At 50.8% G+C, this 27,989-nt stretch overlaps 2 protein-coding genes across 3 annotated transcripts; one reads left to right on the plus strand and one right to left on the minus strand.

Annotated features, from left to right (window-relative positions):
- On the minus strand, window positions 1-7,582 carry Spmip8 (sperm microtubule inner protein 8). 2 transcript variants are annotated; one of them, XM_006977808.3, is made up of 8 exons: window positions 7,467-7,582; window positions 6,431-6,655; window positions 2,092-2,153; window positions 1,675-1,849; window positions 1,333-1,394; window positions 1,162-1,226; window positions 954-986; window positions 1-168 (listed from the first exon to the last, which is right to left on the minus strand). In XM_006977808.3, exons 2-8 carry the CDS (start codon window positions 6,651-6,653, stop codon window positions 138-140), a joined length of 651 nt encoding a protein of 216 aa, XP_006977870.2. In that variant the 5' UTR covers window positions 6,654-6,655; window positions 7,467-7,582; the 3' UTR covers window positions 1-137. The 2 variants fall into 2 exon arrangements, with proteins under 2 accessions (XP_006977870.2, XP_042133202.1); XM_042277268.2 differs by lacking the exon at window positions 1,333-1,394.
- Window positions 6,260-27,876, plus strand: LOC143273237 (cyclic nucleotide-gated channel beta-1-like). The gene is made up of 13 exons (XM_076571630.1): window positions 6,260-6,440; window positions 14,671-14,891; window positions 18,678-18,789; window positions 19,066-19,132; window positions 19,845-19,953; window positions 20,067-20,109; window positions 20,756-20,801; window positions 22,074-22,149; window positions 22,803-22,842; window positions 23,215-23,362; window positions 24,931-25,006; window positions 26,221-26,257; window positions 27,146-27,876. The coding sequence occupies exons 2-13, from the start codon at window positions 14,679-14,681 to the stop codon at window positions 27,169-27,171; spliced, it is 993 nt and encodes a 330-aa protein (XP_076427745.1). The 5' UTR covers window positions 6,260-6,440; window positions 14,671-14,678; the 3' UTR covers window positions 27,172-27,876.
- The last annotated feature ends 113 nt before the right edge of the window (window positions 27,877-27,989 follow it).

The following is a 27,989-nucleotide window of genomic DNA, read 5'->3' on the forward strand; positions in this document are numbered from 1 at the left end:
TCCAAAGAAGCATTATGTTTATTTCTTGCACTGAACTCCTGGGGAGATGGGTGGTGCCACCATGTGCCCTGTGTCCTGCTAGGGACCTGAGGTGGTACAGTCCAGCCACAGAGGGATCAGCCTTTCGCCCCCACAGATTAATGCCAGGGAGTCAGATAGTTAACGCGACTGTGGGGAGAGAAAGAGGTGACATGGGGACTCCAGAGTGCCCGGAAAAAAACCCAAGTTCTTCTTCCCTCACTCCATCCCCACCCCAAAGCCCACCTCTCTACCCTCAAGGATCTAGAAAACAGTTTCCATCTAGGCTATGTGCCCAAGAGCCTTCAATGGCTCCCTGTTTCCTTTTGCATGTTTTTGGCTATTTTCTTCATCTCTAATTTACCTCATACTGTTTCCCAATGACTTCTCAACGTCAGTTGCTTCATGGGTTTTCAGTCATGTGTGAATCTACTTTGGCATCACACACTAACAAAACCCGAAGTTTTTCTGTGTATGGGCTGGGGGAAGGCAACTTTCAGGAATAGGAAAGGGCGACACTCTGGATGTTACAAGCTAGAGGTGAAGCGGAGCGTGTGCTGTAGAAAGAGACAGAGTGTATGGTTGTGCGAGCGGGGGCGTGTGTGTGTGTGTGTGTGTGTGTGTGTGTGTGTGTGTCGCACCACGGAGTCTGCCGCACAGGGTGAGGCTGGAGGGATGCCCTAGAGTTTCTCAGCACTTCCATTTTGTATCTGACACTGTTGGGGGCGCTACCATGCAGCGGGGAGCAGATGGCAGTTCCTTCCTTCTCCATCCTCCCAGGTCCCCCACCTTCCGGCCTACTCTGGGCCAATCCTGGTGGGAAATGCAACCCTCGCCCGGGCCCACTAAGCTACAGGTTGAGCGCCGGTCCAGCATCCTCAGGCCCCGCCCCCAGGGGCGTGGCCAGCTGCGGCCAGGGCGGGGCCATTCTCTACCTGTAGTGGGAGCCAAAGCGTCGGAATGCGTTCCTGCAAAAAGAACCGAGAAGAATCCTGCTGAACTCGGCTCCCAGAGCTTGAAGGTGCCAGGCACCCGCTGACAGGTGCCGATTCGGTAGAAATAAAGTATCTGTCCGACACCTACGATCCCCCTCCCCTGCTTGGGGATTGGGGTCCCGAAGGGGTCCCGCGTGGTGTCACTTACAGCGAGTCGAAAGGCATGGGCTTCTGTCCATAGCGGTCCAGGCTGGGGTTCTGGTTGAGGCAGTACTGGGGCGGACCACAGGGATGGGGACCCGTAAGACCTCAGGGCGCGGACCCAAGCAGCCGCTCCCTCCCAGCCACCCGGGCCGGGTCAGCGTGCATCCTTCCCTACCCGCCAGTTCTGGGTCACGTCAGGCTTCAAGTACCGCACCGCGTAGCCACTGAAACTCTCCACTGTGGAGAGAACCCACCTTGGGGACCTAGATCCGAACAAACCTGGCCCGCCCTCATTTAAGCCCCGCCCCGCCCGAGCCCTGCTGGGCTCTCAGTCCGGTTCCCAGTGGCTTCCCTGACCTGGAGTCCCCTCAGCGGCTCCCCCGACCCCCTACCCCCGGTCCCTGTGCCTGCGTTGTTGGTCCTTGGGCCCATGGACCTCATCCTTGCTTTAGAAGCGCCACCGAACTGCGGGAGATCTCCCCCTCTCAAGAGCGCCCCTTGTGATTGGTAGACTGACCCCTCTTGTTGGCGCAAGGCAGCTTGAACTCCCCGGACCTGGACACGAATTTAGACCAATCTTCGATGGCACGCGTGTAGCAGGGCCAGTCGACCCGGTTGATGCCTGGCGCGATGGGCACCATCTTTCCTTCGCGGTACTTGTGACAGAGCTTCCGGCCGGTCGCTGTGAAGTCCTACGGAATGATGGATCGGAATGGCAGATGCAAGATCCTGGGGGGCTTCTTAGGCCTGAGCTGACAATAAGCCCATTGAACTAAGGGAATGCAGGAAACCAGGGCCTGGATTGCGTCGGGGTGGAAGTCCCAGATAGGCAGTTTATATGCTCAGGCATTAGGGCCTTGAACCAAGGGGCCTGGGCCTGGGTACAGACTGGTGCTACTGAGCCCATCCAGGGCTGAAGACAAAGGACACTCACCAGGCATTGCAGGGGTTTGTTGGGGACTCCCAGGAGTGTGAAGTGGGCCTTGTTAAAGTCATCTGTTGAAAGATGATAAAGTTGTCTCTTTCGGGAACCCTTACAGGCCCACACTAGAGGTCCACACTATGCACCTTAAGAGAAAAATGTTTTGCTAGCTCTTTACTCCCAGCTCTCAGGAGTTCAAGGCCGGCCTGATTCTACATATCACCTTCGAGACCAACCAGGGCTACATAGTGAGAGTCTGTCTCAAAGGAAAAAACAATGTTAGTTTTTATACATTTAAGATAAAACAATATCGCTGGGCGGTGGTGGCACATGCCTTTAATCCCAGTACTCAGGAAGCAAAGGCAGGTGGATCTCTGTGAGTTCAAGGCCAGCCTGGTCTCCAAAGCGAGTTCCAGGATACAAAGAGAAACCCTGTCTCAAAAAACCAAAAAAAAAAAAAAAAAAAAAAAAAAAAAAAAGATAAAACAATATCGATATCTTTTACAAATAAAACTCAATAGAGATCAATATGAAAACTTAGAAGTACTAGAAGAAAATGTGGACAAATTCCTCTATAAACCTGAGACAGAAGCTGGGCAATGATGGCGCACGCCTTTAGTCCCAGCTCTCGGGAGGCAGAGGCAGGCGGATTTCTGTGAGTTTGAGGCCAGCCTGGTCTACAAAGCCAGAGCTGTTACACAGAGAATTCCCTGTTTTGGAAAAACAAAACAAAACAAAAAACAAACAAAAAACCCAACAACAATAACAAAACAACAACAAAAAATCTGGGACAGAAGGACTTAGCTCCCTTAAAAAGCCAAAAGTTGAAAGAAAAGGCCAATAACTGAACACACACAAAAGAACACAAACTTAGCAAGAAGACCAGTGGGTAAAAGGCACTGGTCTGCTCCCCCATGACCTGCTACCCACGTGGTGGAAGGAGAGAACTGACTGCGAAGAGTTGTCCTCTGACCTCCAAGAATGAACTGTTGCCTGTCAGCACATGCGAGCATGTGTGTTAATAAATAAGATAAAAAAAATAAGTACAAAAGGAATCGAAAGAGAAAGGGAAAATACCCTGATTCTACAGGAGACAATTAATTCCCTTAATGTTGGAGGGGCTCAAGATAAAAACAAAACAAAACAAAAAACATGGATAAAAAGCATGTGTAAGTAGTTCATACATAAATACTGGAAATACATTTGGTTTCATGACCCCTAAACACATAAAAAGACACCCTGTTTCACTTACAAGATGAATGTACATGTAAGCTACATGGATACCAGTTTCCTCCACCTATTAGGCCAGACTGGGAACAATGCAAAAATCAGTACATCTATGGGAAATAGGCCCCTCATCACACATGACCAGAGGCTGGAGTCTCCAGACAGCAGTCCGGTAGCCGTTACTAATTACAGTTCTGACGACACACACGTCCTCTGACCCCACAGTCAGGTATGAATTACAGGTATGCTGTTACAAACATGATGCACAGATGATGACAGAAGAAGGTGACCCATTTTCATGTTTGTAACAGCAAAAGAATTCACCGGTCGGTCATCAGACCAAACCAACTCAACCATAGCTGCACTGGGGAGCTGCTGAGAACAGCCCGAGAGTCAGCTGTGGTGGTGCATACCTGTAATTCTAGCACTCGAAGCCCAGGAAGGCGGAGGAGGAGTTTGAGATCAGTGTGGGCTATATCGTGAGACTTGGCGTCAAAAATCTAAGGGCTGGGGTACATCTCAGTGGTAGAGAACTTGCCTTAGTGTGTGTAAGACCCTGTCTTCAATCCCCATAACGACAACAGAAAGTATTCCTCGAGTCCATGTAAGTTTAGGATCTCTAAATCTCAAGGCTGTTGGAGACCGAGAAGAGTTTACACTCAGGTCACCACCTTAACCAAACTGCCCAAGCAAGCAGCATGAACAGTGAAGAATTTAGTGTCCCTTCTTATCAGGTCACTGGTGAAATGCTGAATGTGGATAACCAATCCAGCTTTCATTTAACAAAATAAAGAATACCCTGGAAACAATTGCTGAAACTCACCACGGAGGACTGTCTACAATACTGCTGTTTTGACTCCTTTAAAAAGACAATAATAGCCAGGCAGTGGTGGTGCACACCTTTAATCCCAGCACTCAGGAGGCAGAGGCAGGCGGATCTCTGTGAGTTTGAGGCCAGCCTGGTCTACAGAGTGAGTTTTAGGGCAGTCAGGACTACACAGAGAAACCCTGTCTTGAAAAACAAAAAGACAAAACAAAACAAAAAGGTCAAAAGTCAATAGTTCATCGTTCTCCAGGGCCTGGTTGGGTAGACAGATGGAACTAGAAAAGATCATGTTGAATGAAGTAACCCAGCCCCAGAAAGACAAATGCCACACATTCTCTCTCATCTGAAGTTTCTAACTTGAAGTCTTTGGATGTGAGTACATAACCTGGAGTCACTACGGAAACCAGGAAAACAAAAAGAGAACACAGGTGGGAGGTGACAGAGAAGGAAATAGAGCACAAGTGAGGTGAAGGAGGAAGGGGGAAATAGAGGGCCATTAATGGGGAGGGGTAAATACAGATAGAGGGGCGAAGGGATAAAATAACAATAAAGATATCATACTATTATTTAACCAGATAAAAATACCCATAATGTGGGCTGGGGAGATGGCTCAGGGGTTAAGAGCACTGGCTTCTCTTCCAGAGGTTCTGAGTTCAATTCCCAGCAACCACATGGTACCTCACAACCATCTATAATGAGAGCTGATGTCCTCTTCTGGCTGGCAGGCATATATGCAGACAGAACACTGTATACATAATAAATAAATCTTTTTTTTTTTTTTTGGTTTGGTTTTTTTGAGACAGGGTTTCTCTGTGGTGTTTTGGTGCCTGTCTTGGATCTTGTTTTGTAGACCAGGCTGGCCTCAAACTCATAGATCCACCTGGCTCTGCCTCCCGAGTGCTGGGATTAAAGGCAAGTGCCACCACTGCCTGGCCTCCAGGGGAGATTTTAAGGTGTGCTGGTTAAGAGATATTGTGGTATTGTTAATTTGCCTAGATATGGTAATGGTATCGTGTCATGAAGGAGGCTGTTCTTGTCATTGGGAACTACCTGGCAAAGCTTTGCATGCGTGTGTGTGTGTGTGTGTGTGTGTGTGTGTGTGTGTGTGTGTGAGAGAGAGAGAGAGAGAGAGAGAGAGAGAGAAGAAAAGGAGAGGAGGAGCAGGGAGAGGAGAGAGATGGGGAGAGAGACAGATGGAGAAAGGGAGGAAAGCCAGAGCGATGGCGTGTGAATACAAACGCACTGAACAGACCTTGGGGTGGGCAGAGGGAAAGGGTGCTCACGACACCACCCTTTCCACTCTCTTCTCTTGAAAATCTTACAAAGCCAAGGGGCAAAAGACTGTGTTTCTGTATTGAGTGTGGTGGTGTGGGCCACCAATCCCTGCTGATCCAGAAGTTGAACAGGGAGGATAGCTTGAGTCTAGGAGTTCAAGGCCAGCCAGGACAACATAGCAAGTTACCCTCTCAAAGAAATGATGGCACAGGGGAGATGACAGCTCAGATAGTAAGGTGCTGGCTGTATAAACACGAGGAACAAGGTCTGGTCCCAGCACCCACTTAAAAAGCTGAGCGTGGAGGTGCACACTTGTCACCCTAGTGTGGGGAGAAGACAGGAGGATCCCGATGTGTGCTGGCAGGCCAGTCTAGCTAGCTGACGAACAGCAACCGAAGAACACCACCTGAGGTCATTCTCTAAATTCTATGTGCGCACATGCAAGTGCACACTTGCACACACACACACACACACACACACACACACACACACACACACACACACACACACACCGCTTGAGCCCTCCTCTACCCCATGACAGGCCAGTAAGAAGATCGGGACTACATGTCTGAGACAGGAGCAGCAGAGTTTAAGGCCAGCCTGGGCTACATGTTGCGATGCAGTGGGGGTGGCACCTCCAGAATCGCAAGCCAAAGAAACCTTATTTTGTTAAAACCTAAAGGAAATAAAAGAACACTGTCACCCACAGCAGCAGCAGCAGCAGCAGCAGCAGGGTCATCTGCTGATCAGCCATGCAGTACCAGGCAACCTGCTCCCCACCCTTAGTTCATATTGCCCCACAGTGCCCGCGGAGGCAGACTCTGTACGGTCTCCATTCTTCTACTCAGGGAGTAGAGGCCAGACCTTGGAGGAACTTTCTGGAAGGGAGCAGAGAGCTGGACCGACCTCTATCATTCTTTCACTTGCCCCCAGCCTTTTCCGCCAAGATCTCTATCTTGCGAGCAACCCTTGCTCCAAAGGCAAACAGGAGACCCTGAGCTGCCGCTGGCCACATGGCCTGACCTTTGGAGAGGTAGGTGGAGGACTGGGAGTGCTCATCCGAGAGGCAGCCCTTGACAGTGTCCATATCCATGCGCCGCAGGGTGGGCAGGACCGGGTGGTAGAGTTGGTGCTTCACGCCGGCGAGTGGGTTACGCACGCGCTCTATCGGGAGGAGGATGGCCGGCGAAGCGTACACGTGGGCGGAGCCATCGTCCCAGGGCTCCAGGTCGATGATGCGGGCCATCGCTGGGGAGCAGAGGGGTTGAGTTAGATGCTCTTCCATATAGGCACATGTTCTTGGCCTGTGTTGATTGAACTATTCGTCAAGCACTGATTGAGTATCTTCTGTGTGCCCCGGTGATTTTCAGGAACGCCACTTTGGGCAGCAGGGACGTCCAAACAACAGATATATATGTGTACCTGCACACACACACACACACACACACACACACACACACACACACACACACACACACACACACACTGCACCCAGGGCTATGAGGGAAGTCAGCACAGAGTGTGTGTGGGTCTGAGAGGCCTGAAGTTGGGGCACTCCAGGAACTGTGAGGTGAAACTTTAATATTGAACAGGGGAAAAGCCACAGTAGAGCCATTTAGAATGTAGCTTAGAATGCTGTGTGGCTTGTGACACTCGGTAGCCAACGCTTGGCTATATCTAGCATTTTCCCTAAATGCTACAGATAGATGAGACTGTTTTAAAGGGGGAGAAACATGACAGATCTGAATTAGAAAAGAGATGGGTGGTTACCTAGTGCCTCTCTTTTAAAAAGCGGATATACCCTGGAGTCCCCCTTTAGTTATTTACACCTTAGTGAGAATTTGTTGTCTTTACTTCCTGGCCCCCAAGTTAGAGGTGAGAGATGGTGCTAGGCAGGCAGGAGAAGAGAGGAACTTGACCGTGGAGGATCAGGAAGGGGCATGGTGATAAAGTATGGGAAGCTGTCTCAGAGATGAGGATGCTACAGGAGGAAGGGCAGGATGGTAGAACGGAGAGAAAGAAAGAGCGCTCCCTGCAGTCATCTACCCACAGCCGCTACCTCGTCTGCAGGGCCCAGGCCCAGGTACACAGGCAGGGAAGGACCTTCTCCTTTTCTGCTGCTCGGCAGCGGCGGGCAGAGGAAGGGAGATGGGCAGGCCTTGAGGGCGGCTGCCGGATAAGGAGCACCACAGAGACAATGCCCACTGCAGCCTGATTGTGAGGACGCTGCAGCTCCCAGGTAACCCTGTCCACACAGGCTGCAGAGCTCCCTGGGCACTGGACACCCATCCCCTGAAGCTTGGGGTCTCCATGGCTGCCACACCAGCCGAGCATCTTAGGAAATGTCAGAGCTGGGGCTCTGTGGAGGCGACCTGGCCACACGAGGGCAGGGATAGCTGCTGGGCCCACTCAAGGCCATGTCACTGTGCTTGCTAGCTCAGCTTGTGTCAAGCTGTCGTCATCTGAGAGGAGGGAACTCCAACTGAGAAAATGCCTCCTGAAGATTGGCTGTAGGCAAGCCTGTAGAGCATTCTCCCTCCCCCACACCCACCCCTCTCGACAGGGTTTCTCTGTGTAGCTTTGGAGCCTGTCCTGGATCTCACTATGTAGACCAGGCTGGCCTCGAACTCACAGAGATCTGCCTGCCTCTGCCTCCTGAGTACTGGGAATAAAGGCGTGCGCCACCACCACAAGGCTACTGTAGAGCATTTTCTTAATTGGTGATTGATGGAGGAGAACCCAGCCCATGGTATGTGGTACCATCGTTGGGCTGGTTCTATAAGAAAGCAGGATAAGGGCTAGAGAGATAGCTCAGAGGTTAAGAGCACTGGCAGCTCTTCTAGAGGTCCTGAGTTCTATTCCCAGCAACCACATGGTGGCTCACAACCATCTGTAATAAGATCTGGTGTCCTCTTCTGGCATGTAGGAATATATGTAGACAGAACACTGTATGCATAATAAATAAATCTTAGAGAAAAAAAAAAAGAAAAAGAAAAAGAAAGACAGCAGGATAAGCGAGCCACAGAGAGCAAGCCCTCCATGCCTCTGTATCAGCTCCTGCCCTGTCTGAGTTCCTATCCTGGCTTCCTTCAATGATGAACAGTGGTTTGGAAGTGTAAGTCAAATAAAGCCTTTCCAAGTTGCTTTGGTCTTGGTGTTTCATCACAGCAATAGTAGCCCTAACTAGGACAGTGACCCTCCAGTACTACTGCCTCTCTGGCCCCCAAGAGCACTGTTTGTGTTAGGCAGGGACCCTAGGCTCTGCAACAGGGCTGCTTGGGAGCCTGGAGAGCCTCCTGTCCCCATAAATCTCAAGGAAGAGGATGCCCAAGCTGCCTTTGGTCTTTGTGGGTGGAGATTAGCCAGGCTCCAGGGTCAGGGCAGGGATCAGGCAGAGTGGTGGCCTCAGCAGGCCAGGGATTAGCAGGTGATACTCCACCCCCCCTCTCCCCGTTCCACTCCACCTCACTACCTGGGGAATTGCAGCCTCCCTCCTTCCCAGGCAGTTGATATCCTAGCTCAGAACCCAAAGTCCTGGGTTTAGAACAAGACATCCCAAGGTTTGGAATCCTGGGGCTGCCTATTCTTTTGCATATATTGGCATATGATTTGCATATACTTACATGCCTTTCAGAATTCCCTGCTGTTAGACTCCTGTAAGATTTGGTGCTGCTCCTTAGGGACCCAGGAACCTAAGGAAGACTTCCTCGTGCAGAAACTTGCCCAGTGCTGACCCCGATTAGGACCCCAGCCTAAAGTCCAACTCTTTCTTTGTTTTGTTTTTGTTTGTTTGTTTGTTTTCCCCAAGATGGCATTTCTCTGTGTAGTCCTGGCTGTCCTGGAACTCACTCTGTAGACCAGGCTGGCCTCAAACTCGGAGACTGATCTGTCTCTGCTTCCTGAGCATTGAGATTGAAGGTGTGTACCACCACTGCCCCACAAGGTCCAACTTTTAGTGGCGTACACCTTTAATCACATTACTCAGGAGGTAGAGTCAAGCCTCTGTGAGTTCAGGGGCAGCCTGGTCTACATAGTGAGTTCCAGGCCAACCAGAGCTACATAGAGTTATCATGTCTCAAAAAAAACCCAAAATTTTAAAAAAATACAGAAAGCATATAAATACATAATTTAGTAATTTATAAATTGAGACATATCCTCCATCCCCGACACTGGTAACTGCTACTCAGGTCCAGACACAGGGTACTAACTTTCCAAAAGAGTTTAGTGGTATCTTAAAAAGTGGAATATGAACTAAGCATGCTGGCATACAGCTACAACCTCAGCACTCCAGAGGCTGAGTTCAAATCCAGTCACGGCTACATGGTGTGTGAGCCTGTGTTGGACTGGACTATCCTCCCAGCCAAGCAGCTGCCATCTTGGGGAGTTCTGCTGTGCCAGTTTGCAAAAGATTATCTCCGCTGGCCTGGCTGACAATTTACATTCTGGGTGGGATGGGGGGGGGTGTTGTGTCACAAGATTCTCACCTGTGTGGTATCCAGCCGCTCTCTACCACCTGCCCTGTGCAACTCTGGCCTAATTGCACATGGCCTCAGAGGGGCTGGAGTCTAAAGGTGAGGGAAAACCTTCCTAGGGCAGGGCAGCAAAGCTGTTCTGTCTATGCAACTATAAAAGTCTTCATCCCTGCTGGGAAAGGACTTTCTTTTGTAGACTCTTGGGGGAGGAGCACCCACACTCCAGAAATAACCCCTCACCCACGCTCTGTACACAAGCCTGATAAATGCATTGGTTCCCCCAGGGTGAACTCTGGTGGAATTGTGCTGGGTTTGTCACTGGGACCTTGGGAGAGGAGGAGCAGAAGTTGCTTATGTTTCCTCCAGGGAAGAAATTTTAGCAACATCTTGTCTCTGAAAAACCCAAACAACAAGGAAGAGAAATGTACAATATGGTTGCTTTGTATGGAAGAGCCTACCCTAGAAACTGTCTGAGAGAAGTGAACACGTGCCGTGAAGACTTGCACACAGATACTCAGAGCAGTGTGGATTGTAGTCAAAAGGTGGAAACAAGCTTGGTGCCCATGGCCAGGAGTCAGACATAAACTGTGGTGTGTCTGGACCACATAGACATCCCCACCTACGAGGAACGAGCCCTTCCCAGGCACCACCTCGTCTAGGGCTTTGATCTTCTATTGCAACAGTGAAGAGTACATTTCTGTTCCTTGTAAATTACCTGGTTTAAGGTGTTGTGTCCAGTAGCCCTGATGCAATAGGTCAATGGGCTTTGGTGGAAGCCCTAAACTAGTTTCATTCAGCATGCTACAGGCTGACTCACAGCTAGGCACACAGTGAGAACTCCAAAAATTTGTCCCGGATGGCCAGGTTAAGTGGCCGCCCCTTACTGAACGTCTTGTGACCCTGGAACAAACCCAGGTGCCACCACCTCATAGAGCCCCTCTCCCCCGCAGCCACCACCCTTTGCACCCCCTCCTCCTGGATCTGCATTTCTTCTGAGAGTCCAGCCTCAGTTTACCAGTTCGGTCAGTTATCAGCCAGGCCTTGGAAACTGTAATGGTCAAGATTGTTAATTTTGAGTTTCAACTTGGCTGATTAGGAATGCCTAGAGAATTGGTAAATCATGACTTCTGGAGGTGTCTGGGAGTGTGTTCCAGGCAAGATTGACACGTAGGTCATCAAACTGAAGACTCATCCCCCTGTGTGGGTTGGAACTATCCGCTTGGTTAGTGTCTGGGAGGGAATAGGACAGGGGAAAGAGGAGAAACTGTCTCCGACTCTTCTTCCTTAAGTGGGTGTGGTTCTTCCTGCTGCTGCTGGCCTTGGCCTCAGAGTCTGGGTCCTTTGGCCACCTCGGATGCTGAGTCTTGCACTAGCCATCCTTCAGGGACCCTGAGGCCTGAGACGTCTAACTGGGACTGTATCCTAGGCCTTCTGGTCCTGAGACGTCATACTTTCTTGGTTCTCTTTCTCTGGAAATGCTGATAAATACAGATTTGTGCTAAAGGCCCTGTCCTGGGCCAATGGTTCTTGTGATAAATAAAGCTCAAGCTATTAAAGACCCTCCAGAGAGCCTGCTGAGTACCAGCATCGGTGCTGGAGAGTACCAACACACACCTGTCCCTCTGACTGAGCTGATGGGCTCCTGTCACCTTGAGGAGCCTCCCAGAACCACACAGGCATCCAGGCCGTTCCTTGTTCGACAGTCTCCCCCTGACTTTGTCGGTGTGTGGGAAGCCGGGCCCCGGCACTGGGACAGGTTCCCTAGCCATGCATAGGGCCCTAAACCTTGTATGTAGGCCCCTGTTGGACACACTTGGGGGTTGCTGTTGGCTTCCCTGGGCACCAGTCATCTTTCTACCCTGCCCCGCTTCTGCACATGCTAATCCTTTGCACCCGGCCCATGCCAATTAATCCTGGCTGGGTCTGAGAGGCCGGCTGCGGGGACATTGAGAAGGCAATTCCTCCTGGCAGCTGACATCTGAACAGGTAACTCAAAGAGAAGTGGGGTTCAGCAGGACTCCCTGGGGGACCCCCATGCTCAGCTTCAAGCTCAGCTTCTAGCAAGGCATTTAGGAGATGAAGTTGATGTGGCAGAAAGTCTGCGGTGCCTCCTCCCATGGCTTAGACCTTGGTAGCTTCAGGGCAGCCCGAGAAATGTAGACCTGACATCCCCATAGGGTTTGGGGGGAACCTAGGAATCTGTTTTTTCTCTAGCTCCCCAGAAGATTCTCAGAATGCTGGTGGTTCAACACTAGAGTTTTCTGGGTGGCTACCCCTAGGTCCTCTTCTTGCCTCAGCCTCCCTCTTTCAAGTTGGAGGGCAGCAAGATGGGCCTCCAAACTCCCATCCAGGGGAAAACTGGCCTAGGAGGCAGCTTCCCTAGTAATTTCCAGACAGTTCAGAAATGCAAGCCAGGATTATTGCCCACTGGCCCTACAGTGGAGTCCAAGAGAAGGCAGTCAGGGCCCAAGGGCAGATCTGGGAGTAAACTCATCCTGGCCGGAGTCACCTTAGCTAATTCCATTGGCCTGAGGATAGCTATCCCCCTTACAGGAGTAGGGGAGGGCACCACAGTCAGGAGAACGAGTATTATCAGAGGGGCGTGAGGGCAGGTGTTGAGGAGGGCTTTCCTCAGGTCTGGTTCCCGGGGCTGCTGGTAGCTGGCTGGGGTCTGTGCATTCTGACCTTGGGAGGAAGTCGCTGTGTCCACACCCCCCAGCCAGCAGGGAACTAGAAGAACCCAGTGGTTATATCTGGCCCCGGGCACTTTCCTGTATCTGATCTGACTCCACAGCTTAAGCTCTGTCTCCATTGAGGCTGTCCTTGGGAGAAGCTGAGCCAGAGCTGGGACAGAGGTCAAGCAGCCTGACAATGGGCTCTGGGAAGCTGGCACTGGGGCAGGGATCCCTGGCCATGAGGCTACTTTTTTTAAGGGTCCAGGCAGAGACAGGTGGGAGATAAAACCTTGGGTAAGCTTGTGTCCTGGGTGGCCTTGCACAGTCCTGTCTACATGTCAGCCTGGATGGTGTCACTGAGCCGTCCTGTGGGAATTCAGTGTCACAGAGCTTGGCTCCCCATTTGCTTAATATCAATGAGCTAGAAACTGGTCGGAATGTTATTATCAACTGTGACAGAGGTCCAACTGGCATTTTATCTTCAAAGTTAAAAAAAATGATAAATGTTGTTATTTATTTGTTTATTTATTTTTGAGACAGAGTCTCACTGTGTAGCTCTGGCTGGCCTGAAACTTGCTATGTAGATCAAGCTATCTTTAAATTCACAGAAATCCACCTGCCTCTGCCTCCCTAGTGCTGGGATTAAAGCACCTGGTTAGTGTTATCTTAGACAATACAGACTTTCTCTTAATAAGTCCCCAGTATTTCCTTTCTGTCATGGGCTTCTGCAGCATAAGACATCCCACAGTCTGTGCTTGCACTCAGTGCCTGCCCCTGTAGTCATGACCACCTTTATGAAGCCCTTAGCATGGGCCAGTCACTGGCTAGCAGCTGATGTCTGAACAGATAACTCAAAATTAAGTGGAGGCTCAGTCACTGGTCTGAAAATGTTGCTTTTCTCTCTGTCTCTCTGTCTCTGTCTCTTGGTTTTTTTTGAGACAGGGTTTCTCTATGTTCCTAGCTACCTGGAACTCATTCTGTACACCACGCTGGCCTGGAACTCAGAGATCCACCTGCCTCTGCCTCCTGATTGCTGGGATTAAAGGTGTGTGGCTACCATGCCTGGCTTATCTTAATAGCTTTTACCCTCACACTCTGCTCACAAGGTAGGGACTACCAATGTTGCTTGTTTCTTGTTCAGGCTGACCTGGAACTGCCAGTCGGTCCTTCTGCCTCCACTGCTCAAATGCTGGAGTCTAAGTGGGTACCACCATGCCTGGCTTCAGTGCCCCCACTTTACAGACAGACAAACAGAGACGAAGGGAGTCTAACCTATCTGCTCATGACAATGCTAGAGCACGTTCCTCTTCTGTTCATACAAATGTACTTCTTCCTCTCCGACGGTCCCACATTCCCCATTACCGGCTGCATGGCAGCTTACTTAATGCAGGCCTTACCCATGAGGAACATTCAGATTCTTTCCAATAGCGAGCCTCTGATAACATTGCAGAACTATTTTTATTTATATCTGCTTTATTTGAAATGCCCCCAGAATTGTACCCTCAGCTTGGAAATGGATAAACAAAGTATGCAAAGTCCATGCCATAGAATACTACTCCACAAGAGAGGTAAATGAATTCGTGAGAGGAACACAGAAGAATCTCAGATGCATATGCTAAATGAAAGAGGCCATACTCAAAGGCCACACATGATACAGAAATTCTGGGACTTCTATATCTGAAATTCTACATTCTGGAATTCAGACTGCAGAGGCAGGAAGCAGATACGCATTCCTGGGGCTAGGGTGGAAAGGCGGCTGCTCATAATTGCAGAAACTCTTTTAAAGATTTATTTTTAATGTGTATGTGTGCATATTTCATGTATGTGTGGATCCTCATAGGCCAGAAGAAAGTATTGGATCTCATGCATTTGGAGTTATAGGTGTCTGTGAGCGACTTGCTGTGTAGCTCACTGTGTAGCTACTGCACTGGGAACTAAATACGGGTCCTCTGGAAGAGCAGCTGGTGCTCTTAGCCACAACACCATCTCTCCAGCCCTGCTGCAGGAATATTTTTAAAGATGAGGTGTGGTAAAGGGCATATGCAGCCCACAACATGGCCATGATGAGGAGCGTGCCTGTGAGCATTCCGGTACCCTTAAAGACTCTCCATTACAGGCGTCAGGATGTTGGGCTGGGTCCAGAAGGTGCTGCCTCAGCCTCCAGGGACCCCTCAGAAGACCGAGGAGGGAGCAGAACCACTGCCAGAACCAGAGTTGGAGCCTGAGGCAAAACCAGAACCTGAGCCAGAGCCCCAGCTGGAGCCAGAACCTCAGCCAGACCCAGAGCCAGAACCTGAAGCAGCCCCTGAAGAGACTGTGCCAGAGGTCCAGACCCTGGTGAGGGGAGAGGGTGAGGAGGGCAGGCTGATTTCGCTGTTCAGGGACTCACAGCCGGGGCCACCTGATCCCCATGGGCTTTCTCAAGAAAGTGGGAGCCAGCGGGAAATGTGGTCAGTGGCTCGGTGCCCATCTGAATGAGGCCACTCAGGCCGCTCAAGGCGGTCTCTGGGAAAGGTGAAACCGGCTGTGTACAGGGCCATGCCATCGCTCTCCGTGGCTCAGCCCCACCAGCTACAGCGTGAGCACAGCTGTGCAGAATGTGTCACACATGGGCATCGGCTGTGTGCCGACAAACTTTATTTATGGGTCGGGAGAGATGGCTCAGAGGGCAAAGCATTTACCATGCAAGCACAAGGACCTGAGTTCAAATCCCCAGAACCTAGGTAAAATCTGGGTGCAGTCGTATAAACGTCCACAACCCCAGCACTTCTCCAGGGAGCTTGGAGCCGAGAGGAGAATCCCTGGAGCCCATGGGCCAGCTAGCCTGTCTAACACATTGAAAAAGCCGTGAAGCGACCCTGTCTCAAAACAAGGTGGGAGGCAAGGACTGATACCCAAGGTTGTCCTCTAAACATGTACATGGTGCATGCATTGTATACATATACACTCCCTATTTACAAAAGCAAGCAATAGGCTATAAATGTCCTGTGGCCATATTTGTCAGCCTCTGGAGGCTAGAGCAGAGAGAGACACTCTAGACTGGTCCATGATTCATTTATTACCAGTCCATGAGGAGATTCAGAAATGTCTCCAGACTAGAAGCACATTACTTCCTTCAGTTGGTGATTATTTTGTAGGAAGATTTTCTCAATTCAGGAAGGAGGAAATTAATATAGGTTTTAAAAACAATATTTTTAAAGATTTATTTTAAATATTATGTATAATTGTGTGTGTGTGTTGTGTGTGTGTGTGTGTGTGTGTGTGTGTGTGTGTGTGTCTGCACTCATGAGTGCAGTGACCACAGAGGCCAGAAGAGGGCATCAGATTCCCCAAAGATAGTAGTGAGCCTGACAGGGGAGCTGGGATCATGAGTCCTTGGCAAGCAGCAAGTATTCTTAACCACTGAACTACCTCTCTAGCTCCTTAAACAGTATTTCATTTTCCAAGTGTCTTTTAACATTAGTGCTCTAAGGATAACAACAATAGACATGTTACAGTGGGCAGGGGTGAGGAGGGGAAGCCTAGGAGGCTTTAATCCTACACAAGAACTATAGGCAACTAAGGCATTCTGAAAGCAGGAGAAATAGCCTCCCCCAGTGAAGAGCCTTCAACTGGTTCTCCGATACCAAATGGCCAGCCCTGAAAACATGCATACAAGTACCATTTACAGACTGATTGCATTTATGTATTTAGGAATATATATGTATACACGCTGTGTATATAACAAAAATTAATGAATAAAGAGGCCATGAATTTGAAAAAGAGAAAGAAGGGATTTATGGAAGGGGTTGGAGGAAGGGAAGAGAAGGGAGAAGTGTAGTAATTATATTATCTTAAAAAATAAAAAACTTAAGGGGGCTGGAGAGATGGCTCAGAGGTTAAGAGCACTGACTGCTCTTCCAGAGGTCCTGAGTTCAATTCCCAGCGACCACATGGTGGCTCACAACCATCTGTAATGAGATCTGGTGCCCTCTTCTGGCCTGCAGGCATACGTGCAGGCAGAACACTGTATGCATAATAAATAAATAAATCTTTTAAAAATAAATAAATAACTTAAAAAAACAAAAGAGCTGAGTAGTGGTGATGCATGCCATTAATCCCAGCACTTGGGAGGCAGAGGCAGGTGAATCTCTGTGAGTTTGAGATCAGCCTGGTCTATAGAGTGAGTTCCAGGACAGCCAGAGCTACACAGAGAAACCCTGTCTCAAAAACCAATAACTAACTAACTAACTAATTTTAAACAAGGTTAGTATTCCACCGAATACATGCACTTTGGGACATGATACAGATCTTTAAAAGTGTATTCCATCTATTTTTTGTGTATGCATGTTCAGAGTTAGAGTTCAACTTTCATGTGGGACATGTCCTCGGGGTGGACAACATGCACCTTTACCCACAAAACCGTCTCACCAACCCTTAGTTTTTAATCCAAACTGTTCGATCAACATGGGTCCGTTAGCAGTTTGCGCTGGCACTGGTCCATGCACCACATACTGAGGAACATTTTTCTAGCATGTTCCTTCAAGCATATCAAAAACTTGCCCGTTCAACATCTCATTCCTTCAGGGACCTGATGACAACTAATTTAGCAGCTTAATTAAGCAGACTTCATTTAGCTTCTAATTGATGCTAGATCCTGTGCTTAGAGCAAAAGGCATAAAGAAGAATCAACCAGGCATTGTCCTTGGGAGTCCTTAGTCAAGTGCCCATCAGCTCCTTCTGCAGGAGACAGAGAGAGTAAGGGACTGAGCTCCAGTACTGCTCTTGGAACTTACGGGAACTCACGAGCAAGGGTCATTTAACCTCCAGAGTTGGAGGCTGGTGTCGTGTGTTTAGACACGAAGCCTGATGGGGGAGTTTTAACTGGGGAGATACAGAGGCAAGGTATTCCTGGAAGAAGAAAGGTTGTGTGTGGGTTAGTGCAGAGTGTGTTTAGGAACCGGCTACAGGGTGTGTATGTGTGTACATGTGTACGAGCATATGGTATATTCATGATGGTATACTGTGAGCACACATGAGTATTTCAAATTTGGGTATGCACGCATATGGGTGTATATTTGTATGCATATGCATGCATATGTATTTATTGTGTGCACATGATTCCATGTGTATGTGTATGTTTCTGAGTATGAGCTTATGTGTTTGTGTGTATACGTGTCTGTTCTTACATTTGCACATCTCTGTATACATACGTATTTTATATGCAACATGTATACTTGTGTATATTTTAGATGTGTATATATTTGTTTATGTGTATGTGTACATATACATGCTGATAGACCTGCTCGCATAATTGTGCAAATGCCTGTTTATGTGTCTGAGCATATACATGCATGTGTATACGCAAATTTCTGTCTTTATACACATGCAAATGTATCTGTATACACGTGTTCATGTGTATATACACTGACATGTCTACATGTGTGTATATGAACATAGTTGTATCACTGACACATATATATGCAAGTAGATACAAGTGTATTTGTATGAATGCATTTGTTTTATACATGTGTGCATACATGCGTATCATGCTGTAAGCATAACGGTGTGATATGCATGATCACATCTATGTGTACACATACATAAATGTGGCCTCAGGAAAAATGGGCCTCTTGGGAGACCAGATCTGAAGTGTGGGACTCTTTTCCAGAGGCCTGGAAACCTGCCTCTTCCCTGCCCACTGTCCTCCAGGCCCAGGGACGGGTGTACACCTGTGCATGTCTGCATGGATGCCATGCACGGCTGTCTGTTCCTGCACACAGTGTGCAGGCGTAGAGGAGGCTGCAGGAACAGGAGAGGCAAACTGCAGAGGCAGGAAGGGAATTTGGGGCACCAGGAGGAAAAGGCCTGACAGAGGAGCACCTCTGTTCTCCAAGTCTGTCTTTCGGCTCCTTCCTCTTCTCAGGCCACGGAAGTGGAACAGCCTGGGTGCAGACCCAGCCCCACCTGTGGTGGAGGAAGGAAGGGCCCTGGGTGGAGGGTGAGTCCGGCAGGACTTACACAGATGACCCTGAAATGAGTCACTGAACTTTGGGGGTTGCAGGTCCCTAGGGTGAGCCAGAGGCTGCCCTTTCTGCACCGGCAGCCTCATCAAGGCTTACCGGTCCTGTTTGAACCCCACAGCCACCCGATGAGCCAATGGAAGGGGAGGAGCCAATGGAAGGGGAGGAGCCAATGGAAGGGGAGGAGCCAATGGAAGGGGAGGGCGTAGCTGAGGCTGGCCCTAGCCTTCAAGGTGAGTGCTGGGACCCAGGCTGACTGGGAGGGGGCCCGGGTCTCCTCTCAGAGCCCAGCAGCAGCTCACTCACTTCACAGATGATGAAGTGGAGGCTCAGGGAAGCTTGGTGTGGCTCTTCAGCGGAGCTGAGCTGAGAAGCTCACCTCTAACCCCTCGGTGGCCTCCTTCTGCCCTGCCTCTGACTTGATCTCCCTAGTAAGGGAGAAATGGGCCTCTCTGGGGTCCGCATTTGAAATATGGGACATTTTTTTTTTTTTTTTTTTTTTTTGCCAGAGGCCCAGGAAACTGACCCTCCTCAACCTACCCTTCAGGCCGAGGTTGCTGCTGCCAAGGTGAACAGGTACCATATCACCCTCTCCTCTCCCAGCTGCCCCTGCAGGGAGCCACTGGTGTGGAGGGATAGCTGTGCATGAGGTCCGCGGCCATTCAGTAGAGGCCCAGAGCATCAGGGCACGGTTACGGGGAACATTCATGGAGGCTGGGGTGGTGGTGCTCCGAGCATAATGGGAATCAGGGACAAGAGAGGGCAGGCCATGGTAATATCGGGGGGCCAGAATGGTATCAGTGCTGGGGTAACTTCAGACAGCAGCCGGAGCGGCTGGTTTCCCAGGGAAGTCAGTGTTCCTGGTGCTTAGCCATTTTAGTCCATAGAGTTCGGACCAAAGCACTTCTTGGGCTCGGGCTGACGAAAGGCAGGAACCCAGGATCCTCACACAAACAGATCAGTCTCGGCCTCTGCCTCCAGAGATATTCTAAGGGGAATCCTTTCAGAGTACCAAACATGAATGCTGGCAGGGGCGAGCTAACTGGGGTAGAGAGAGAGGCTGGCTGGGCTGTGTGGATGGAGCACCCGGAGGGCAGGTTCCAAAGGTCTCCCTCACCTCTTTGGCTAGGGCCTGGAGGGTACCCTGTGTTGTCCAGAGAGGGAGTGAGGTGGAAAGACTCACCACGGGGAGACAGGCTCGATTCATGTCAAGTCCTTTGGGGTCTGTGGACTGCCACTCTGACGGCGTGGGGATTGACAGTGGACGGGTATCCCTGTCCTTTGGCAGCCCCCGCGCCTGGCTGCTGACCTGGTTCTGGAAGCACATGGAGAAGGTCGTGCCACAGCCTGTCTGCAGCAGCAAGAACCTGGCCGCCGGAGTGGGAGACCCAGATCAGGTACAAGGGCAGGGTGACCTGCGGGTGGAGGAAGGGTCGGTGGAGGGTTGTGGGGCCAGGGAGGCTGCTCCTTGGACTCCCTGTCATGTCTGTCTGTCTGTCTGTCTCGTCAGGCTGGAGCACAGATTCTGGGACCCGGTGGCGCTGGGGAACCAGGTGAGACCAAAAAGCAGGATGGCTTTCCAAGGGTGGGAGCATCTAAGAGGAGACCGGGATGGGCCCGGAAGTGGGGAGAATTTGCGTGGTCCGTGGGAGTGGCCCAGCCACTGGCCCTGAGTGGCCTGATTTGAGTGGTCTTAGTGCTGCTTCAGGCTGGCCTGGGGTTCCAGGCAAGTGTTTGCTCTTGATAATATTATGCTTGCTCTCCCCCCCCCGCCCCCCCCCGTCTTCCTCTCTGCTCACTTTCTCCTCTTTCCCTCTGTCTCTACTCCCTTTATCATTTTCCTTCCTTCCCTCTTCTTTCTCCATTGACTTCATGAATATTCTTTAATTTGTCAATTTATTTTTTAACTGATACATAAAACATAACAGTGTGTTTTAAGGGCTACTGGTGATGTTTTATTCCCCACCTGCTTTTGTAATCCGATTAAACCCACCTATGTCTGTCCTCAGACAATTCTCATTTCCTCCGGGTGAAAACATTCGGTCTCTTCTGTAGATCTGGGGATGTGCAGTGGCCAGCTGCTGTCTGTCCCCGCCTCTGCGCAGCCAGGACCTCTGACAACCTCTAAGTGCAGTCTTGTACCCACTGGGCAATCTTTCCTCATCCTGCCTCCCTGTCCTTTATTTCCTGACTCTGTAGGGTCTGCAGATGGTTCAGATGATGCTTCCGGGGCTCAAGATACTGAGTAAGTCTTTGTTAGCCACTGTCGTCTGTAGTGGGCCCAGGGGTGTGCAGGGGGAGGCCTGGGGTTCCGGGCAGGGGCTACTGCCACCTCCCACGGGACCTGAAGCATGTTTCTTCCCGCTCTCCTTTCTTTCTTCTTCCTTCTTCTCCTTCTTCCTTGAACCCTTCTTCTTCTTCTCCTCCTCCTCCTCCTCCTCCTCCTCCTCCTCCTCCTCCTCCTCCTCCTCCTCTTTCTCTCTCTCTCTGTCTCTCTCTTTTGCTGGGGGTGGAGTTTGAGACAGGCTTTCTCTGTGTAGCCCTGGCTGTCCTGAAACTTGCTCTGTAGACCAGGCTGGCCTTGAACTCACAGAGATCCGCCTGCCTCTGCCTCCCAAGTGCTGGGATTAAAGGTGTGCGCCACCACCACACCCAGTCTCTTCCCTCTCTTCACCCCCACTTTTCTTATCTGTAGCATGGGGTGGCGTAATCCCCATGCTGTCCATGTTTTCCACTGCTTGCTGGAGCCTCTGTGCGGGGCCGCCTCTGAGAAGGAAAGGGAGTATGGATAAGCTCTGTGCAGACAGACGTCTGGGGGTGGGGCCTGTGTGGCCCCTGGAGGCAGGACTTGGACCCCCACAGGGAACGTGCTACCCTGGTTGTCTCAGCCTCAAAGTTTAGGACTTCTCAAAGGAAGCTAGCTGCCTTATCAGTGGGGGTGTCAGGCCAGATGGGGACAATGACACATTGGGGAGCCTGCCCAGGGAGGGCCCTGCCCACTCTCAGCCACCTCTGCCTGGGGTAACTGCAGAGCCTCCTGTGTGAAAAGCCACAATCCAATCTGGACACACGGGCACACACCTGTAACCAGTAACTCCAGAGCCGGGGAGGCTGAGGTTGGGCAGTCATGAATGTGAACCCAGTTGGGGCTTTATAGCAAGACTCTGTCTCAAAAGCAAACCAAACAAAAAATAAGTACAAAATAAAGCCCAAGGCTAGAAACCTAGGATTTTCTATAAAGTCCTTAATTAGTACCTATTGCCAGTTACTATTCAGGTTGGCATGTCCCCAATGTCAGCCTGAAGGACCACTTTGTGATTTCTTCAAGAAACCCAGACTCATGTCTTCCGTTCCAACCGTCTCCTTCCGTCCACCCCTTCACTCATTCATTCCTTAGAAGGCTGGCTCCTGCTCCTGGTGTAGAAGGCTGGCCAGGCCTAGACCCCAGTGGGCAGTGCGGTAGCTCAGATGGCCCTTTTTCAGGCCACCCACTTGCTGATCTCTGACCCTTCTGCAGGCCCAGCCTGTGGCTGCTCAGGTGGCTTGAGCAGAATCTGGAGAAAGTGCTGCCTCAGCCCCCGAAACCCTCCGAGGTAAGTGATGAGCTGGGGGTGGGCAGCTGACCAGCAGGGAGGGTTGAGGCCCAGGCAGCTACCCACTCCAGCAGGCCATGGCCAACCCCCAACATCCACCGGAGAGTGGATCTTCTCCTTGGAGTGTCTTCCATGGGAGGAGTGACCGACCAGGGCCTAGGGACATTTAGGAGCAAGATGGAGCCACTGTATTAATTACGTTTCTTAGTGATGGAACAAAATTCCTGAAAAAAGATGCTTAAAGAGTTTATGTTAGCTTATGGTTTAAAGTGGGTGCCATCTACCGTGGTGCTGTGGGGAACCACGGCATCTGCAGTCATGAAGCAGACAGAAATGAGTGCTAGTGGGTCTGTCTGTCTCTCTCTTAAATCTTTTTATTGAGTCTGGGACCCCAATCCATGACATGGTGCCACCCACATTCAGAGTAGGTCTTCCTTGCTGAGTTCAGCCTCTTTGGAAACTCCCTAAAAGGCCTGTCCAGAGGTGTGTCTCCTAGATGATCCTAAATCAAGTTAACAGAGGAGATTAACCATCATAGTCCCACCACCAGCACCATGCACACATGTGTGACCGCATGGGCCCAGGGCCCAGCTCATCAATGTGAGGTATGAACAGGGCTGACTTTGACTATGACCCACCTTTCTGTCATCCAGGCCTGGAGTGCTGAACCAGAGGCTGCTGTCTTGGATCCAGGTACAGAGGAGCTGGGAGGGGCTTCCTAAGTAGTCACAGGCTGGGCTCCAGGGGAACCTGTGTGTGTTTGTGTGTGTGTGTGTGTGTGGTCTCAGGGAAGCCTTAGTGCTCAGCCAGGCAAGGGTACAGTCCAGTCCTTGCTAAGACTGGAAACCCCACGTTAGTCAGACCTGGGACTCCAGTGACTAGAGTCAGCTGGACTTCACAAGCTTGGATAGGTCCCTTTCCCTTCCTGACTGTTTGATGTTAGGGTGGTCCCCAAGGGGCTCTTCACCCAGCCCTGTCAAGTCTCCACATCTGGTCCTTTATACCCGGGAGGGATTGGACGAAACCCTGTTATGGGGTCTTTAGTGCTGGCTCTCCTACCCTCAGATCCTCCAGAACCCCCGATGGAGACAGAGCCCACAGAGATTCCCTCCCAGCCTAATCCTGAAACCCTGGAGCCGGAGGAGGAGCCAACTGCAGAGCCCCAGCCTGGCTTCCAGGTCTCTTCCCTGCCACCACCTGGGGACCCTGTCAGGTGAGCTCCCTAAAGGCCACACCTCCCAGAGGGAGCAGGCTCAGCGCTTGGCTCCAGCCCAACACTAGTTAGAAAGTTAAAACATGCGCTTGGGAGAAAACTCAGACTCCCCAGGCAAACCTCATCAACCAGGCTGGGGAGTGTACTTTTCCTTTAAACATAAACCAAGGGCCCACCTGTAAACTCAGGAAGCTGAGGCAGGAGGATCATTAGTTCAAAGCCAGCTTGGACTCTATGGTCGGATCTTGTCTCAAAACAAGCAACACACACACACACACACACACACACACACACACACACACACACACCTATCAAAAGTAAATTGCAAATATTTTTTTACATCTTCCTTTTTTTTTTTTTTTTTTCACTTAAGAAAATAAGTTCCCTAGGGTCTGGAGAACTGGCTCAGTGGTTAAGAGTGCTTGCTGGGCTAGCTCACTACTCATGCTGGGCTAGCTCACTGCTCATGCTGGGCAAGCTCACTGCTCATGCTGGGCAAGCTCACTGCTCATGCTGGGCTAGCTCACTGCTCATGCTGGGCAAGCTCACTGCTCATGCTGGGCAAGCTCACTGCTCATGCTGGGCAAGCTCACTGCTCATGCTGGGCTAGCTCACTGCTCATGCTGGGCTAGCTCACTGCTCATGCCGGGCTAGCTCACTGCTCATGCTGGGCTAGCTCACTCATGAGTATGAGCACCAGAACACAGATCCCAGCACCCATGTAAAAGTGAGCATGGTCCTGTGCAGAACTGTAACCAACCCCAGCACTGAGACAGAGGATGGAGACAGGGGGATTGCTTGCTGGCTGCCACCCAAGCTGAGAAAACTTAAACTCTCAGTTTAGGCAAAGACTTTGCCTCAGGTTTATGAAGAGACCTTGGTCAGGTTTGTGGAGAGATCCTGTCTCTGGTTTAGGGAGAGACTCTGCCTCAAAGGAACAAGCAGGAATGATAGAGGAGGGTACCTGCCACCCTTCTCTGGTCTCTGCCCCATTGCACAGACTTACACACCTGTTCATGTGCGTAAACCACATGCACAAGAAACATGCATGCGCATACACACACACACACACACACACACACACACACACACACACACACTTTTTGAAGAAGTCTCTCAGAGGTGGTTTTATACACCAGTCAACTTCACTCCATCAATCACTGCAAAGAACTATATAGCGCTCCATTTATTTAACCGAACAAGAGCGCTTAGACCTGTTTTACACTTTTCCTGCCATCAAAAACCTTGTACATGCCCTACTTGGTTACCAGGAGCAAATGTGTGGACTTTATAAGGCTACATGCTTCTAAAATTCGGTTAGGTGCGGCCCAGTGCTCATGCGCTGGGGTGTGAGAGAGACTGGAAATGCCTATCTGAAGTGAGGTGAAGGGCTGAGCTGAGCTCCCTGCTAGGACTGCCGGGGAAGGATGGGGAGGGGAGGAAGGGGCCTTCAGGGTTACAGACCTGGGGCTGGCTTCTGACACGACCTGCCTCCTGGCAGCCTTGTGCTGCCGAGATTCCCCACCCTGACCCTTCCCGCCTGGATTCAGCTCCTCTCTCCACTACAGGCTGATTGAGTGGCTTCTGCACAGGCTGGAGATGGCCCTGCCACAGCCCGTGCTCCATGGGAAAGCCGCAGAGCCGGTGAGTGGGCAGCCAGGCAGGAGAGGCCCTGGCCGGGTGGTGGGGAGGGAGGGGTCTTGGGAGCTCAGATAAGGGTTGGATGGTTGGCACGGGTCCCCGGGGAATGGGGCCACAGCAAGAAGGGAGTCATCAGTGGCAACTCAGCCTTGAAGCTTGCCTGGGTGCCCACATTTGCTCGGGCACTGTAGCCATGGTAGCGGTCTACCTGTCAGGAGCTGACAGTCTAAGGACCTTCTCCAGGGGGTGGTGGAGCTCAGAGTTGGGGTCTCCTGGAGCGCCAAGGAAGGCTTGCTAGTGGAAGTGACCCCCAAGAATGTACAAAGATTCAGAGACCAGGAATGCTCCAGGAAGAAGTGTCGTTCCCAGGAAGCCCACAGGCTCCGTGAGCATTCCTGGCAGCTCAGGGCCCAACATGGGTGATGCAGAACCAGGGCCTCGCTCACCTCTTTCTTTTCTTCATCAAGAGGCTAGGGCCCGATTCTCCTTTCTGGGGAACGAGTCACACCTCCGTAGAAGCACTTAGAACTGGGAAGTGGCTGTGTGACATTGGCCCTGGTCCTCTGAGAACCTTACTTTATCCCCTGTAATAAGTAGGTGAACAGTTCTGTTACCACCCAAGCCTTGTGAAAAAAAAGGAAAGAGCTTTGAAAGTAAAGCCAGAGAGCGGTGGCCTGGACTGGTCCCAGGCCTCTGGGGCCCTGAAGGTCCTAGCCCAGCACTTCTGAGCAGGCACCTTGCTGGGGTTGTTTCAGGGCACCCTACCTTGTCTCACAGAGCCAAGTACCCTATTCTTCCCTCACTGGCTCTAGGGCTAGCAAGGACTTTCTTCTTTGTTTAATGGGAGGTGTGCCAAGAGCCGGACACCCTGGGTCCACATCTAGGTCTGCACACTTCTCCCCTCCCAGCCGGCTCAGTGCTGAGGGAGGCTAAGGAGAAGGTATTGAACACCAGGCTAGTGTTTCATACCCTTCATCATGCAGAAGGGTATGTATGCATGAGGTGCAGATTTCCAAGCACATAAGGGGCAGGAACCATTAGCTAATGAAGATGTTGCGATGACCGAGGACCCTAGGGACCATGGCGGCAGGGGAAGCAGGTATAGTATAGGGAGAAGACCTCCAGGTATTGGAAGGAGAAGATGGCCGTTTCACAGAGTCACCGGAGAGAGGCAGGCGAAGCAGCCTTGGCAGGTCGACTCTTTTCTCTCCATACAGGAGCCTGGCTGCCCTGGGACGTGTGAAGTGCAGACCAGTAAGTATCACACTCGTGGGCCCCATGTTCACTCCAGGGAGAGCCGCCTGATCTACTTAGGCCTGAGTTTGAGGCACAGTTAGGGTCTCCTAACCTGGAATTGAGAGAGCCCGCTCCCGCTCAGTGTCTCTGGATAGCAGTGGTGGAGCTGCTGGCTGGAGCTTTTCCTCTTTGGCTTCTAGCCTCTATCAGGAAAACAACCGTGAAGCCAAGTCCACACCCTTCCCTCTTGGCAATTACCCAGAACTGGGGACTGGACTCTGGAAGCTGGGCATGTGGGTTCAGCTGAGCAGAGTCTAGGCTGGGAAAGCGGTGAAGGATGGGATGTTCTTGGGAAACAGATTCTTGGGACTCCAGAGCCCTTGAGTTAGGATTCCCTCCCTGTGATGAGTTGGAAGGTATGTGGCAACATCACTGAAAGACAGAAGGGTGAGGTCAGGCAGGAGACAGGCAGGGGCAGCACTACTGGAAGTGGGTAATTTAGTGCAGGTGGTAGATGGACATTCATTTATTCATTTATCCATCCATCCATCCATCCATCCACCCACCCACCCATCCATCCATCCATCCATCATCCATCCATCCATCCATCCATCCATCCATCCATCCACCCATCCATCTACCCACCCACCCACCCATCCATCCATCATCCACCCATCCATCCACCCATCTATCCTCGGCTTGGCCACTCAGATGCCCATCCATCCATCCATCCATCCATCCATCCATCCATCCATCCATCCTCGGCTTGGCCACTCAGATGCCCATCCATTCATCCATCCATCCATCCATCCATCCATCCATCCATCCATCCATCTGTCCATCTATCCATACATCTTCTATCTGTCCACCCAGGTGCCCACATTTCTGTCGCCTCCTTTGTTTCAGGGGTGACAGCAGCTGGAGGCCTCTGAAACAAGGGAGAAGGGGACCTGGGGAGCCCATGGACAAACGGATGGATGGATGAAGGACAGAAGGATGCTTCAAGAGAAGACCCTTTAGGGGGCAGTGACTGCTAATCTCCACCCTCCTTGACTAGTGAACCCTAGACAGCTTGCTCTTGGGGCTCTTGGCCAGGGGACAGCACCCTGACCAGAGCAAGAGCAAGAAGGACTTCCTGGTGGGAGACTATGGAGAGCCCTATTAAGACCTCAATGTTCAATGTGTGAGCATGCTCACACCGGGGCACCTGGCACCATCTACACTGCCTCAGGACCCTGTTTCCCTACAAGTGATTCTCCCAAGGTCTGCCCTGGTTCTCTCTCCGAGAGTCAAGGACCATCACCAATTGTGACATTGTAATTGACATTAAAGAGTGTGACTTTGCACCTCAAATCTGCGACTGCATGATATTCTTAGGACAAGTCTGAAAGAGGCCTGTGGGTTTTATTTTTTTTAGACAGAGTCTTGCTGTACGTTCCAGGCTGGCCTCCAGCTATCCATCCTCCTGCCTCAGCCTCCTGATTGTTGGAATTGCAAATATACCCTACAACCCTGGAGTACTTAGGTACTAAAGAGAGGCGAGTTGAATACAATGCCTATAGTACTGGGGTTATAGGATGGAGGAACTGGCCAGGGATCCTGAGGTCCCAGTGGTCCCTAAATGTCTTTATTTAGATTGATTTTGAGACAGAATTGTCAACCTTTAAAAAAAATCAACGTTCATGCTGGGCCATGGTGGCATATGCCTTTAATCCCAGCACTTGGGAGGTAGAAGCAGGCGGATCTCTAA

This window comes from Peromyscus maniculatus, chromosome 5 (assembly GCF_049852395.1).
Source record: "Peromyscus maniculatus bairdii isolate BWxNUB_F1_BW_parent chromosome 5, HU_Pman_BW_mat_3.1, whole genome shotgun sequence".
In the NCBI taxonomy this organism is placed as follows: Eukaryota; Metazoa; Chordata; class Mammalia; order Rodentia; family Cricetidae; genus Peromyscus; species Peromyscus maniculatus.